General features: G+C 42.0%; 2 protein-coding genes across 3 annotated transcripts; one reads left to right on the top strand and one right to left on the bottom strand.

Moving 5' to 3' along the window:
• Positions 1 to 6,567: 6,567 nt before the first annotated feature.
• LOC135489845 (WD repeat-containing protein 54-like) lies at positions 6,568 to 10,264 on the top strand. Its single transcript, XM_064775414.1, has 7 exons — positions 6,568 to 6,974; positions 7,405 to 7,591; positions 7,744 to 7,821; positions 8,109 to 8,241; positions 8,538 to 8,697; positions 8,952 to 9,020; positions 9,229 to 10,264. The coding sequence occupies exons 1-7, from the start codon at positions 6,732 to 6,734 to the stop codon at positions 9,355 to 9,357; spliced, it is 999 nt and encodes a 332-aa protein (XP_064631484.1). The 5' UTR covers positions 6,568 to 6,731; the 3' UTR covers positions 9,358 to 10,264.
• A 653-nt stretch (positions 10,265 to 10,917) lies between these two features.
• LOC135489838 (nucleotide exchange factor SIL1-like) lies at positions 10,918 to 15,094 on the bottom strand. 2 transcript variants are annotated; one of them, XM_064775400.1, is made up of 9 exons: positions 14,680 to 15,094; positions 14,205 to 14,445; positions 13,810 to 13,914; positions 13,073 to 13,287; positions 12,682 to 12,873; positions 12,437 to 12,558; positions 12,052 to 12,313; positions 11,726 to 11,793; positions 10,918 to 11,430 (listed from the first exon to the last, which is right to left on the bottom strand). In XM_064775400.1, exons 2-9 carry the CDS (start codon positions 14,362 to 14,364, stop codon positions 11,124 to 11,126), a joined length of 1,431 nt encoding a protein of 476 aa, XP_064631470.1. In that variant the 5' UTR covers positions 14,365 to 14,445; positions 14,680 to 15,094; the 3' UTR covers positions 10,918 to 11,123. The 2 variants fall into 2 exon arrangements, with proteins under 2 accessions (XP_064631470.1, XP_064631469.1); XM_064775399.1 differs by having other exon boundaries at positions 13,810 to 13,917; positions 14,680 to 15,091.
• Between the last annotated feature and the right edge of the window lie 608 nt (positions 15,095 to 15,702).

Below are 15,702 nucleotides of genomic sequence, written 5' to 3'. Positions count from 1 at the left end.
CAATGTTCAGTTCCAACCTGTACTAGTCCAATGCACGCCTGTCATGGTCAGCAGTGGTCAGCTTTAGCGCGATATGGAACATTCTTCCGAAACTCAAGGAAGTCTGCTCATCAGCATATCTCGCGCACTGCTCCTTCTTGTCAAACATCGTAGTGAAATCGTAATGGAAAACGTCTCAGTGGCTTTGCGCCAGACATTGAGACTAATAAGTGAAGAACTAATAGGTAAAGAACTTCTACTTGCGCGAGACTGCTGTGATAAAATTATCATTGCAGAGACTCCGGTGACGTACACATATATTTTTTAAAATCAAAAATGCCCTCAAAAGACGACATGGAATGATTATTTTATTGATATTTCCTACTATATACCTTATCACTTTATACAAATAGATCGGCGTTAGGTCGCATGCTTTTCTTTCCTGGTGACACTATAAAGCAAAATAGTTGCAACCCCGTAAATGCGCTATAAGTCCAATAATAAGTGACGGTGACCCGTTATAAATGTTTCGCCAGCTTCGCTTTTTTGCCGCTACGCGGCGCTTTGGGCCCTTGCGTCAAGTTACTATCATTGTTAAATTATTATTACACCATTGAGGTCATTTCAGGGCCAGACCCGGCTTCCTGGCTTGCCCTTGCTCTGTTTTCTGCATCGGCCCCGTTGCAGATGGCGGTGCAAGATGAATTAACGAGTTCCGCAACTCCCACCGCCATCAGAAGGATTTGCAGAACCAGGCTCCCAACTTCATGTTTGTCAATCGCGAGAAAAACAATTGGCGTAACAATTAATGCAATGGACGCAAACACTTCTACTGTCACAACTATTCTCATTGGCTGAAGGTTAGAGCAGCACTCCGAGCAGCATCCACCCCTACATAAGAGGTACAACCTGCTACATGTAGAAAATAATATTCCTAAGGACGCCAAGATTCCCACGATACTGATTACGTCTAATGGACTAGTCAACGGCCCAAATGGTATCAATAGTCCTGAGATTATCGTCCCACTGAACCCGATGACGAATTCCACAATAATCAGGGCGGTCTTCAGTTCCATGACTGGAAGAAAAAAAAACATGACACCGTCAGGAAGGAGGCCAACATGATTATTTTTTATAAAGAACTCCGTCGTTTGTGTTTTTTATAGTAAATTCTTGTGGCTCAGGTGGAAATAAACGTTTCCCTGTAGTACAATTTAAAATTGGTATTCGCTTGAACTTGGTGTTCATAGTACAATGTATATGTATATCGGACGGTCATCGGTCCACGCCAGAGTATAATGACAAATTTGTCCCATTCAAATATTTGAACAAACGGACTGAACAATCGGCATGCATGATTAATAAACTCATGAACTCGGTGAGGGGACCGCTGCGTTCGTGAGACACCGGGATAAAGATGCTTATACAACAAGTTGAAAGGATCCTCCCCTCGTGCCTCGAGAACGAATGACACTTACCTATGGATTAAGATATATCCAAAACAGTCGCTGGTTGTACCTCCTCAGGAAGGCATTGGCAATTTTATCAATATGAAATATTGGTACTATGCAGATAGATTGATAGATGTCACGGGGTCGGAACTCTACTCGAGAGAAAGTGAAAGAGAAAGTGAGTCACATGAATCGTTAAACATTGACTTTCCCTGTTCAACTCGACGAGACTATCACCATGGCTCAGATGAGCCTCAGATGGGTTTCGGATGTGGAATACATCCGTGGATGGTACAACATGAAGAGAATAAGAAACAATGATAATATTTGATTAAAACAATGGTATATTCAAGTATAAATGCCGAACAGATACAAAACAATCCGAGTTAAAATGGCTGCACAGCGCAGAAAACACCGCGGTTTGCCGTTGCCGCGAAATTTTTAATGCAAAAATAGCAAACTCGGGCGGCAAACCACCGCAGTTTTTGACAAAACCACTCAAGGTGGAATCAGATATTAACTTCTTTTCTCTTATAAACAACATTGGTTGAATGAACTCTATGCATATTTACAAAACATTACAACATAACGACGTGACATCCCCCACTGCTGCTCTTGAAAGTGTACGTCTTCTCCTCCAGCTAAAATAGGATGTAACGTGCGAACACATCTCTGCAGACTGACAATAGTATACAAAAAAATTTGTGCTGAATGGCATGCTCCACAATTTGATACTGAATACCGGAACAATCGGTTATCCAGTGATTCAGGCATTTTCTACTCGTACAGCTTAATTTCAATTTATTGTTACCTTATAGATTTAGGAGAGGCTTAACCTGACTTGTGTATAGACGAGGATGTCGATTTGTGGCCTTGGCGTAGTGTGAAATCACATTGGTAGGATAAGTTTGTAAGGCATGCATGACCATTTGATTTTAGTCTCAAAATTACACCAAACGGGGTTAAATCGCGTCTCCAGAGTTTGAGCTAGTGTGTCGCTCCCGTCGTCTTTCTTTGTCTTTGAGGACAACAATGGATGCCCAGGCGATGTAGGATGCGAGGACAAGCTCCGCCAATCCCACCACAATCATCACCACCTGTAGGACCAAGCTCAAAACATGTCTGTCTCTAATCAGTGAAATGATAGGCGCAACAATCAACATAATGGACACAACTGCTGCTAATACTGTCAAAGATGCTGCGACAATTATGGATATCTTCGTTTTCCATTTGTACGCGTAAACTGCGCAACAAGCAGCGTTCAAAATAATGACAGACCCAATGAATCCTATTGCGCTGACCACATGGGCTGGGCTAGTCCCAAAAGGTATCAGTAGTCCTGAGAGCAGCAGACCAATGATCCCGACGACGAATTCCACAATGATTGGGATTCTGATGTGTCTACCCGAAAAAAGATCGTATATTCGTCTGCCGATGCCGTGGGGGTTGTTTGGATATGGACCGTCTGGCTGACGTCCGTTTACCAAGGGGCGGTAGTCCAGAGGTTGGTATCGCCTCGTTCCGTCGTCTTGGGGGTGGTGGACGGGGATCTTTGGCGGATGAGGTTTACTTGTCGTCATGTTTTCTGTAAAAGAGGAGGATCTATACCCTATTGTTGTGGTTAATGTAACACCGGGGAAGACAGGGGGGAGCAGAGAGAGGCCATGTTAGACACGGCTGTGGGGCGAAGCTAGCTTTGGGGGCGAAAAGGCTCTCCCGTGCATGACACTTTTTGAAATGTTTCGGCCAAAATCATGGCAAAAAAACGTCGTTTCTTGGTAACTCCTGCGGGACCATTTGCCCCCTGCCCCTCCCCCGCTAGCTATGCCCATGCTGACGTATAGTAACAGGCTATAGACGCCCCAAAGCCTATAAAATACCTACTGCCCGCCTTCTCTGCACAACACCTGATGACGAGTTGTCTGTCCTCTCTCAGACGGCATTTCATCAGTTTCAGTAATTGTTAATGATCGAAGGGGTATCGGAGTGTCAAACGTCATGTTAAAATCGACCTTACCTATATTTTCATTTGAAAACAAGTATGTAGATTGCTGCACAGATAAACGTGAACTCCGTCTTTCACCAGAGAGGTAGTTGTGCTCGTGGGTGTACCAGAGGAAAAGAAGCGGATGACGATGTGTCGATGCTCTTCTTGTCAGTATACCCCAGCTGATTCGTGTTTATGTTATTCCGGCATTTATTTTACATTCTCTTTGGTGCCCAGATATAGCACATCAACACCTGTCCATAAATCATGATCAAGGGTCGATATATCGTTTGAATTTCAATGGAAACTGGGTCGCCATGAGCATCAAGCGTACCTTGAGATGTAAACAGAATTTATTCTCATGTTTCTTTTGCTTGCATTGGTATACACGCCAATATGCATCAGCTGCAATTGAATCTTCGTTGTATTTCTCATTCAAATGGAGTGACAAGGATAAAAGGCCAAAGACTTTCTACGTACATGTACCTGTTTACTGCTTATTTCTTTATGGTATCTGCCACCTCGTCATTGTGAAGACTGACAATAACCATTTTCGCTTTCACACCTCATGCGCCAGGCGGCTCATGGGATATAACATACTGGTGATAAGCCGTTCAATGGGAATTCAAGTTAATGCGCACATCATTCTGAGGGATGAATTAATAATGGAGATTCATCAGCACATTGAACAGTTGAATAGTTTTTAACTCTAGCATGAATCCAGCAACCCTCTGATGACTGACGGGGCGAGCTATGAAGGGGAGGGCACATCCAGAAGAGATATGATTGGCCTAAAGTCATTTCTGCAGGTAACAATATAGAGCGACGGTAAAATACACAGGCCCGTTGCGGTGGAAAACAGAAATGTCCTCGTATTCACTTTCGCTCCGATGTCTTTGAACAGGGTGACAAGTTCATGTTCTACATTGTGTAAGGGAAAACCTTTCTGGGCCACCCTGTAGAGTTTCCTGTGCGTTTCCTCATCAGCCTCAGGCAGGGGACCTCAGCTGGCGCCATCTGGGTTAAAATAGTGAAACTACTCGATTACTTAAAATTAAAAATTACCCCGTCTTTGGGTGGAAATTTTCCCCCTTTTTGGGGGAGAAACGGGGGACAAGTTATTATAGGGAGCTCTTAAGCGAGCTTTATGGTTAAGGGTCGAATGTGTGTGTGTATACCGTCAACGAAAAAAACTTGACCCGGTTGACCGGAACCAGAAAACCTCTGCAACCAGGTGACATTTTTGCACGCGAATCGTATACGCTAATGCACAGCAATTTACCTGGGGAGAGATTTTCTTTTTCCAAACAATTCAGCGGGACGCTACGATGTTTACGCAGAGAAGCCGCTGTTCGGTTGAAGATTTCGTCAAAACAGGGCCGAATCAAAGTGTAACGATACCCTGGGGCGAATCGAAATGCATTAAACAACAAGCTGCATCGCTGCCAGAGATTATTTTTCTCTTTCCGCGACGAAATCGTGCTTTGAACTGGCAAAATTCCGCAAAAGATTTTCCGTCTGCTAACTTTTCCGTAGTTTCAAGCGCACCAACATGATCGGTCCGGGGCTGCCCGTTTCGACGACGATTTCGTCAATATCATGGGGTGTGACAATATGTCAACGGTCTGGTTCCATTAATAATGCAATAATCTTGAAAGTACATTGGTCTCAATGTCTATTTCCCCGTTTCCATGTCAAAATCCTACCGTGAAACCTGAAACCACTCGTCCACAACACTGGCCATTTTAATTTTCCGTAGAAAGCGCATGCGCACTTAACTCAAACGCACGCGCTACCCGCAGGTCTCACAAGCCGGTGCGGAGGCCAGGCCTACCTGCCTCCAAAAATGACGCGACGTCATTTCATGCATACCCCTGTTCCAGCGGCTGTAGACCTGGCAGTACGTTACTCTCACACAAACCAATACATTTCTGAATAGCATGTCTCTTGTATTGTAGAATACATCTGACCAAGTTTGACCAAGTGATCAGGTGTAAATCTTGAAGTTATAAGGCATAGAGGTGAAATTTTTTCAAATTTGCGTTATACAGGGTGTCTCATGCATTGTGCTACACCAGTCTATGCATGACTGTATGTCTAGGCGACGTTGGTCTTTTTGAATTAGAATATAAATCTTAATTACACTTGGGTCTTGGGATCATTATGCTTATCTCCGGGCAAAAATACCTATCCTTCTCCTGTTGTGTTTATAGTTTCCCACATTCTCCCCACTTATTTTCTATACTGCGACAGCGTCTATTGTATTGGGTCAACTGCCATGACGGCATCATCCAAACTATATCCCCCCTCTCCCACCCACCAACTACTCGCCATCAATCATTGACATTGTGTGCTAGCCAACTGCTTCTTCGGTAAACTGCCATGATGGCATCATCCTAACTATATAACCCCCCCCCCCCCCCCACCGTCCCGAGTCTTCTCGCTTACCAGCCCTATTAACGAAGAGCTCCCTATCAAGGCCTGAGCCTTCCTCATATTATGACCCCAAACATGGTGCTACCGACCGTTGCCGATCACAGCTTATCAATATTCCAACCTACTTACATTCAAGGACCCTTCTCGCGGCATTACTCCTGTGTGGACGTTTTATGTGCGTACTATGTAGTATGGATGGCCAACGACAGGGGCGCCAGGAGCGGGCTCAGGACACCTGCAAAATGGTCCGTGTACATTCTGTACACAAACATTTTTGTGATTTAAAAAAATCAATGCTGGGAGTTTCATCAAACTTTGCAGAAGTGTATTCCTATATCTTGTCAATGTCATAAGTGAATTTGAAAAATTTCCAATGATTCTAAATTGTTTTATTAGCGTTTTCATGAGACATGTCAGAATTTGACAGAATAGATGACCACATTTAACTTGAGTTCCCATTGCATTGAATTGTTTATCACCAGTATGAATCCTTATCTCTCAGATGATCAGTGATCTGTGCCCTGAGTACACTGAACTGCTGAACTGCGAGAAAAGACAAGTGACCTGCCAAGGATCACCGATGGCTAAACGATTCCTTCTTTGAAGATTTTACAAGCCTGGAAAGCACATCTACTTTGACACTTGCACTTTCCCGCAAATGCAGTGAATATATTTGTACATGTGGAGTTTATCGATGAATTTCAACAAATCTTAATTCATTCTCAATCCCAGGAGCGAAACGACTTCGATTTGGAGCGGAACGACTGGGGGCGAAAAGGTTAGGAAGCGAAACGACCGGATACCTCGTCCATATTGTTTACCTTGGCAAAAGGAAAAATTTTGTGAAAATCTTGATATTTCACTAGATCTAAATCAAAATGTATCGAAAAGACAAGCCCCTTACTTTGAAGGGTAGCGCATCTTCAATGTGCAATAACTTGACTATACATGTCAGCTCGGAAAAGAACCAAATTACGTATGCAATCGTCCACAAAGCGGTTGCAAATATCGTGAGCACAAATATTGATGGAACTTGTCCAAATCACCGGCAACTTCTCTGCAAAGAACCGTCCACCTCTGGTCAGGCCGGTGTTGGCTTCTGGAATCCAATATTGATCCAGGTATGAACACAAAAACAACGTTCAGACCACAGCCCTCTGAATCAGAGGTCAGGAAGGGCTTAACATTGTAAAATAACGGTTCAGGTAAAAGAGGGAGACAGTTCACGGTTGAGATACCGTAGGCGTAGAACATTAATTGTAGAACGACAGTCGGATTCAGCTGAGTTAGTGTCTTGTCTCTTGATTGAATCGGATGGTCCTGACCCTGCAGCCAGCAATTGCCAGCAAGGGTAACATTGCCCTATCTGAGAATGTGATCAGTGATCTCCTGTCCTGGGTGTGAAAGTCAGGTTGTGACATCTTATCATCAGATGGCTGGCTGTATGTGATGTGATGAGTATTTGTTTGTGCCCATCCTACTGTGTTTCTTGCTTGGTGATAAAGACATTCTATATCCTATTTACAGTACTAGTCACTTCTTACATTCCAGGCTAAATTCCTCCAAGTTGGATCGAGGATGATACTGGTTGTGACATCGCAAAAAGCTATTCAGATGTACGAAGGAGAAAGCTCAGCCTTGTTTTACTGGCATGCACTAGGAGACCCTCAAGCTACTGACACCCCCACCTTTTCTAGAGGGATATGCCATATAGAAGGAACAAACACAGTCTGTGTTGGTAAGGATGAACCTCCCTTAGTAGACACCCATGTAATCGGTTCTGTAATTAAAGTTCTGTAATTACTAATATTACTTACCAGTTATTAGTCTTTTCTCTAAGAATGTCTTCAGGCAGAAATATCAATGTTGTCTTATACCGGGTACTTCCAGGTACATTTGAAGGACACATCCTAGTTTTCAATATTCCCCCCAAAGGAACAGATGTTACGCTAGCTGAAAAATTGAAAGGTAAGTATCATTGTGAAGAAACCTTGTGCTTCCACGGAACGAGGAAATATTATGCTTGTCATCTTCTTGGCTCTGTTGGAGTAGTTTGTGATGTTGGGCAGGTAAGGTGATTTTGTCCACAAATGCTGTAGCGAGGGCACATGGTTGAGAATCTTGATTTTTTTTTTAATATCAGTCCTCAAGTTTTATCTTGTTGAAGAACATTGTTTGAAGTGCATTAGTGATTAAACATTACACACATATGTATTCTTTGTTGCTGATATTTTTTATATTCATCGTCTTTTCAGGTCATAAGTATCCCATCTGTGATATTACATCCCATAATGATAACCTTGTGAGTAGTGACGATCAGGGAAATATACGTGTTTGGCAAGCAAGAGCAGACAAGTTTTCTACGAGAGCGCAGATCAGTGGGTCAGGGTGAGTATGCAGGAAAACTGTTTTAAGGGGCACGTTTGGCATGAGATGTGGTGGTGGTCATGTGAAAAGTGCTTCCATCCGGGCCGTGATTACTCCAAACATCCAAAACTCCCTCGCATCTCTGGCGAAATAATTCATGAGGTCTGTTGTAGTGTGATGCTACATGTAGCGGGGTTTGGGTGGCAAGCAGGGGTAAAGTTAAAGTTAACCTGTTCAACCTGAGCTTAGATCTGATCTCAAGAAACCAAATCAGTTACTGTGCATTTGAAAATTGGGAGTTACGATTTCTTTTTTAGGTACCCGTGTTCAAGTTTAGCAGTGTATTCTGACATCATTGCTGCTGGTTATGGCGATGGCCATCTCCGAATCTTCAACTTGTCTACGGGGAAAATGTCTGCTGAAATTGCAGCACATGCTAGATGGGTCACTGCTATTGATATAAGTTCAAGAGGACAGGTAAGAAACTAACTGGTCAAAGTTCTGTCCATCTCCACTTCAGCCGTCAAGCAGTAGGCATGCTTTTGGCCTCAAGCGATACCTTTGTTTGATGTTTGGAGAAACAGGAAACTGTTGCTTCTTACTTGCCATAAAAATGATAAATGCAGGTGCCCTTGAAGTAATGCCATTGACTCGCATAGCATTGACTTTGTCTATTAGGATGTTATATTCTATAGGTGTGTCATACCTTCATTGTTCTCTCCTTATTCCAGTTACTCTCTGTGGGTGAAGATTCCTTTGTCCATGTGTGGCAGCTGAATCACAATGGTGCATTGTTAGAGGTAGGTAAAAGTAATCCAGACCAGAGTGAATTGTCTACATAATATGTGCAGCTGTAATTCTCGAAGGAACGTGAATGTTGTGAGCTGTTGGTCTTTCAGCGACTGTAAATATGATGACTGCAATATCATCTATTGTTCAAACGGCTTATGTAATCATGTTACTGTTTCTTTTCTCTCAATAATCCTTCATGTTCTTTTTCATTTCTAGGTTGAACACACATTTTCAGAGAGTGTATCTGATCTACAGCTGGTTGGTGGTCGGTTCGTTTCTCCAGATGGGCGAGCATTCTGTGTGACGGGCTACGATTCAAATGAACTCATCTTCTTCAGAAACTAACTAGGCCCGGGAAAGGTTCCATTGAGAAACTGCTGTAGTCGTTTAAATGCTGTTAGTGTATCAGAAGTGCACTCAGAATGTTTGGCCAAACTGCATGCGAGGACTCCAAAGATATCGTCATTTGACAGAAAGTGATGCTTTGGACTTTTGGAAGAAATGGCTCGCTCAGTCTTGCTATGCGGAAAACAGTTCAAGCAAGAAGTCAAGGGATGACATGCTTGATTGAAAGACTGATTTTTTGAGAGTAGAAAAGTCCTGTGAACAGATTGGTACCCTAGAAAAAGCACTGTATGTACAAAGGTCATCGGTATATGTTAGTGTTGTACATGTATGATGGTAGAAAGATTGTGTAAGTGTTAGAAGTGCACTTGAGGAAAGTCAATGTAGTTAGCACAAATACTGTGCTTCGGTTAAAATCTCCGTCCATGTATTAGGTTTAGTGGAAATATCAATTCCAGCCGCAGTGTGACTTATATTAACTAGTTGAAAGTAATCCCTACAATGCAAGTACAATGTACACAATAGGTCCAGTTTTGTAATTTTTCTATCACTCAGTAAGCAATTTTGCACTGACATTGTAGTTAGGAATATCCGTCCTTATGAGAGTGTGTCCAACAGAATTCCATCCTTATGATGCCAGTAATGTTGTTCATTCCATGAAAGCTACATCCCACATGAAGATGGCCTACTTGATCAAAGCTCTCTCCTAGAATCTGTCACACTTGGGGATAAAAACGATGGTGGAAATGCTGATAAGTCTTGCCTGCATGCATAACTGATCTTGAAGAAGCATCATTGATCTTCATAAACTTGTTAAAATCATAGATTTTAAGAATGTGTTTAGTCATCCATGTGCTTGTGTTACATGTACGTATGTAATGTAAATTTGTGTGTGATTAAAAGTCTGTGATAATCAATGTGAACCAAGCAGTTCCTTTCTCATTTATAATTCCCATCTACATTATTTGAAATGACAGGTTGCTTTACATTCAAGGATCAGTCTTCCCTTGACGCAAATCCCATCCAGCCCTATCAAATGCACTGAACATTATTAGTGCTGCCTGACGATGCACTTGGTAGTCCTCTCCATTTCCACCGTCGGTGTCCCAGTCGACTGCTCTTGACTGTATTTTATGACAACACGGGAGTCAACCGACCTAGGGAATGTTGCTCATTGATGCATGGTATTGAGCACTCTATGGTACTGGACGTTTCAATCATTTTGCAGTTTCCCTAACGAAAATTCATAGCCTCAAATTGGTCTCGACTGAACTGTGGAATACATTGGTCAATATACCATCTCCTCCGCCAACTAGTTTTTCACATGGTCTTCATTCACAAGAAACTACTGAAGGCGAAGGCGGATGTCAAAAAGCCTCAATTATCATGATGAAGATAATCCAATACATGTTGCACTTGATTGCACTGCAGACTAGCTCATCATAATCTTGGTGTCCTGCAACCATACTGTCATTGACGTGAAGATGTGACACAAATGCAAAGTCACAACCTACAGATGGACCAAAACACAACTCACAGACCGACAAAAACAAGGCAATGTCATGTTTTGTTTCTTTTATTATGAAAAGCAAAAAGTATATTTACAGTCGATATTCATAAACCCTGGTCTCAAGAACGAGACCCTCTCAAACAACATGTTAACTCTTTCAGGACTGAAACGTTGGGGCGGTTCATCCGTGTCCTTGGAACATCAGTACACAAAATACAACAGAAAAATATGTTAAAAGTGTATGATTAATCCGAGATCATAACTCATCTCGATGAGCACCATTCACAGACTGCAGACCAGAAATAATATTCGTCAAATTTGCAACTAACTTTTGAAAATAATCGTCATCCCCTTCTTTACGCTCATCGTATGATAACTGTTCATATTCCACCTTCAATTGCTGGAGAGTTCCAACAGATTTGGCAAAGTTTGGTTTACAGTTGTGTAAGACTAGTTCCATGGCGTTCAAGACTTTCTCTCGCGTATCGTGGTCTTGGGCGACTAGAAGATTTGGAATGTAATTACACCATCCTTGCTCTATCATGGCTTCACGTAGATGGACACTGAAAACAAATGAATTCAATGTCAAAAAGAATCTCTTCAAAAAGGACACTGTTGTGGCCTACTAAGCTGTCCTGATTAAGAGGTGTCCTGATTACAGGAGTAAAATTAAATGGCAACGACCTACATACAACAAACAGCATCCTGAATAAACACGGTGTTGCTGAGGTTTTCCATCCACTCGACATTCACAGTTTTAAACAGTTAAGCTTGTGTCCTTGGTTTTCCATTCTGAACATAAAAAGTTCTTCGGGATCTTTTCAGCTTAGTCATCCAGGTCAGCACTCCCAAACTCACCTTTTATACTGCCGAAGTTTTTCTTTTTCATGAGGATCCTTTAGGTCAGATTTTTGCATGACGTCTTGCTGCAACAAGAATAGAAGTGTTAACTTGATGCACAAATCTGATTTGAAAAGTTTTGCTGAAATCATCAGTTGAACAATGACAACATGTTAAATAAGGACAAGAACAACAGACCAACATGGTCCTGTTTGAGGGGTTATCCATTCAGGTAGAACTAAGGAAGCGTCAAACACATTGCCAACTGAGAGCGAGGGTGCCCAGGTCCCTTGAGACGAAATCATGTGAGAACAACTTTTAACAAATACTTTCTTAGAACTAACCTGTTCTAATAGTACATCATGAGTAAGAGATATCGCCTTGACTTGCAGTTTCTCCGTCCCAGGCTGAGTGAAAAGTGAGGTCAGCACAGCCATGCCGCCCAATTTGAGGAACTTAGTCTGAGCGTATGGGAAATGTCTCTGAAGGCATGACAGAGCATAAAGCACCCTACTCCTCAAGGCTAGATCTTTCTCTATGGATAACATTCGTATCAGTTGCTGCATGGCACCGGCTTCAATGGCCTTGACTTGGACCCTTGGATTACTGAAAAATAGAACATCCCATTTTTGGAATCAATTCCAGTAGAATCGACCAGAGTCTTTCTGATAAAAATACAATGGTTTGGGAATAGAATTGATAGCCTTAATTTAAATTTAAGTGGAATACCTCTGAACAGCAGCTCCAATGACAAAGGCTGCCTCACTCCTGATCTGAGGATCTGTGTGATTCAGGTCTTTAACAACCAGGTCCAGACCACCCATAACAGAAAAGTCGACTGCATTGTCAATCTGGAAATTGAAAATTTGAAAATATTTTATGAAATCAATAAGGCAACAGCAAAATGACATTAAACTAAAGACCCTTTTAATGAGTGACTGAGGCAAAGACGAGCCTGGCAATTGCTCACTAACCTGGTGTAAGTAGTATTCCAAGTCCGAGAGGATGTTTTTCCTCAAGTCAACACTTATCGAATCATTCTTGTAAAGTTCCAGCAGCTTGGTGATAATCTCATTGTCTGTTTCCACATTCAGATTCATGGTCTTCAAATCTTGCTTTAGTTCTTCGTAACTTTTGAACTTCTTCTTTAGGGCTTCTTCTTTTATCTGTACCAAAACGAAATCGAATATCATCACATGGAGTTTCATTTCATTTGTTGTCTTTTTGGAGTGAAAACCTACCTCTGTGTGAGCCCTGCACCTCCTGGTATCTTGATAGGACACTATGCCATCGGACTTCAAATCTGATGTTGATATTAATCAAACCAAGTTACAGCAACACAACAATTTCTATCACCGCATTTACCTTTACATCTTGGACATCATCCCTTTTAGCCTTGAATTCCTTAAGTGCCTCTTTCAGCTCATCTCGCGTAAAAGATTTCTGTTTTGTATTCACGATTCCCTCCCTGTCACCTTTCTTCCAGTACTTCATTCCATCATCTCCTTCCATCAGTTTTGCCTCCGTCATTTTTGTCTCAAAGTTCATCCTGACGTGGAGACCCTTTGGAATGGACTGGCCTGTAGATTAAATCGATTGAGAGGAATATAACAGATTAGGCCATGGGAATGATTAATCCTGTTTACCGTCCGAGAGATTTAAAAAGATGATGAGGCTTTTTTTCATTTTTCATTTTTCATTATCGGTTTACAGTCTGATTTACTGGTCAAAACACGCGATTCAGCAAGTTCCAGTAAATGGAAATCAGGTCGGTCATCAACATGAGGCATTGAAAAAATGTCATTATTATGATGAAGAGCCCACCCTGCCAAGTTTTTATTGTGTTTTTCAATCATTTAAGGTAAAGATGAACCACTGGAAAGATTATTTAAATAAAAAAATGATGGCAACAATAAAATAAATAGATTTTTTTTAAATAATGAAAATATTTCATGTTCGCTCAGAACCCATGCGGGAGGTGGACGGTAAACAGGATTAATAATTCCCATGGCCTTACCAGATCTAACATTTCAATGTCGAGGAAAACTTTCAGTGGTTAGGACAGATGCTAAGTTAGTTACTTTTAGATTAGATTTGCTCACCTGGCTTCACTGTTTGCCAATCCTTTGTCGGGTAGAAAACTTCCATACTCGGATCTTGCTCCCCATCGATATCTACAGTCACCTTCTTGGAGCTGGCCTCTGCTGCTGCTGAAAAAGATAAGTTACAATATGAGGCAGTCATTCAGTAAAAGAACTGGTCAATGAAAAAACCTGACATAACAAAGACATCATTTGGAGGCTACCATTTGGAGGGAACAGGCTTCTTTTTAAAGTTTGTTTGACGTAGTCATGTAGCCTGAAGTTGGAATATTGTGTCACACAACAATAACATTATCAAATCCAACTGACTTGGTCTTCACCATCTTTCCATGGAAGCAAGACGAGGGCATAGCTAGTGAAACCAACTCCAACTAACTCAAGACTTCTTGGCCTACCTTCCTCCTCCACAGAAGCATCATCATCCTCAGTCTCCACAGCTACCATAGCTCCATATCGGCCTCCAGATGGTTTCGCTTCCTTCGCTGCTTCCTGTGGGCTGCTCACAGCAAAGTAACAGAACAGCAAGAAGAGGAGTGTACTGACATGATTGTGCATCTTTAAGTACTGGGTGACTTTCCTTGTCCTTAGGGCCTACTTAAACAGCAAGGAAGATATAGCTTTGGATTCTTTTCTTAACTGGAATTGGAAAGAACATGCACTCTTCATAAATAATATTGTCTTCGGAAATTAAGGTTGAGCCTGCGATCTTTGAGGTTTTCACAGCATCAGCCAGCGCCTCCTTTACTAGGACTTTAAAAGGGTCCATGGACACAGATGTGCATACACCCCTTCTTTAAAAGTATCCCCCGGCCCGGCCCCAGGCTGCAGCAAAAGCAAAACTGCCAAAACACCAAGTAATATACCACTTACCGACCGATTTCTTCTTCTTCTTCTTCTTCTTTTAAACTACTCTACTTCATTAATGAAGGTTGTGGCAATGTCCAAATTAACAATTAACGTGTGGTAAACGCTTACAGTCCAAAGTTTCACCGATATCTAGACATTGAATGAAAGGTTGAGAAGTAACCTTTCAGTTGGTAAGCGAGACGTGTCAATATATTCAATATTGCATCAGTCAAAACACAAAAACTTTGAACTTGGCACGTCTTGATGACAATGGATGAAGACACGTCAACCATTTTGTGTTGTCGGTGGAGATAAACTAAGCCGACGAATTCCGCTGCGACCTCTGATGCATCAGTCCACATGAGTGGCAGGATCTAGGGTTCATTGCGCAAGGTTATGCTACGAACGGACGTCTGTAAGGATGGGGGATCATCTCATACATCATACTTGATCACAAAGTAAATAATATGTAAAGAGCAAGCTCTAGTGAACTCACACAACTGTATGTCCGAGCAGACGATTCGAACAACCATCCTCGGTAGTACTCGAACGCCCGGAATCAGTATGTGCTGCAGTTTGAAAAGTTTGGGTGCAGGGTATGGGTATATGAATGATAAAAATAAAAATTTCGACATCTGTACATGGATGATTAGACAACAAGAAAAGGAAGAAAGAGAAAACTGTGGCACCGGGAGTCGAACCCGTGACCTACCGATTCACAGTCAAACACTCTTAGCGCTGTACCGTCAAGGCTTTCATGCTGAAAGCTGATTTTATTCGCATTATGTGGTATGCAAACGAGCGCGCCGCAATTGTGAGAAGGTCGCGCAGGTGGCAAAGTGATTTGCCGAAATAGTTCCAAGTTATCGTATATCTCGATAGTTGTACAGATTTTTCTCAGCATATCGTGTTTATATACCTCATTGATATAAAACATTATCTTTGCAGTTGATTTAACCTTTGAATTGCCTTTTTTATAAAAGTTTTTGAAAATCGAGGTCAGCAGGGTCAGAGTCAATCTATTTCAAAAGACTCGGGCAGGGTCAA

The sequence above is a fragment of the Lineus longissimus genome, chromosome 6 (assembly GCF_910592395.1).
Source record: "Lineus longissimus chromosome 6, tnLinLong1.2, whole genome shotgun sequence".
Taxonomy (NCBI): domain Eukaryota; kingdom Metazoa; phylum Nemertea; class Pilidiophora; order Heteronemertea; family Lineidae; genus Lineus; species Lineus longissimus.
This window is presented reverse-complemented; position numbering and strand designations above follow the sequence as displayed.

Excerpts from the sequence above, each read along its gene's own strand:
- LOC135489845 (XM_064775414.1), top strand. The coding sequence starts at position 6,732 with ATGTATCGAAAAGACAAGCCCCTTACTTTGAAGGGTAGCGCATCTTCA. Across the intron at positions 6,975-7,404 it reads GGAATCCAATATTGATCCAG|GCTAAATTCCTCCAAGTTGG; the intron begins GTATGAACACAA and ends CTTACATTCCAG. Across the intron at positions 9,021-9,228 it reads ACAATGGTGCATTGTTAGAG|GTTGAACACACATTTTCAGA; the intron begins GTAGGTAAAAGT and ends TTTCATTTCTAG.
- LOC135489838 (XM_064775399.1), bottom strand. The coding sequence starts at position 14,364 with ATGCACAATCATGTCAGTACACTCCTCTTCTTGCTGTTCTGTTACTTT. Across the intron at positions 13,288-13,809 it reads TTGGCAAACAGTGAAGCCAG|GCCAGTCCATTCCAAAGGGT; the intron begins GTGAGCAAATCT and ends TTTAATCTACAG. Across the intron at positions 12,874-13,072 it reads ATGATGTCCAAGATGTAAAG|ATAAAAGAAGAAGCCCTAAA; the intron begins GTAAATGCGGTG and ends GTTTTGGTACAG.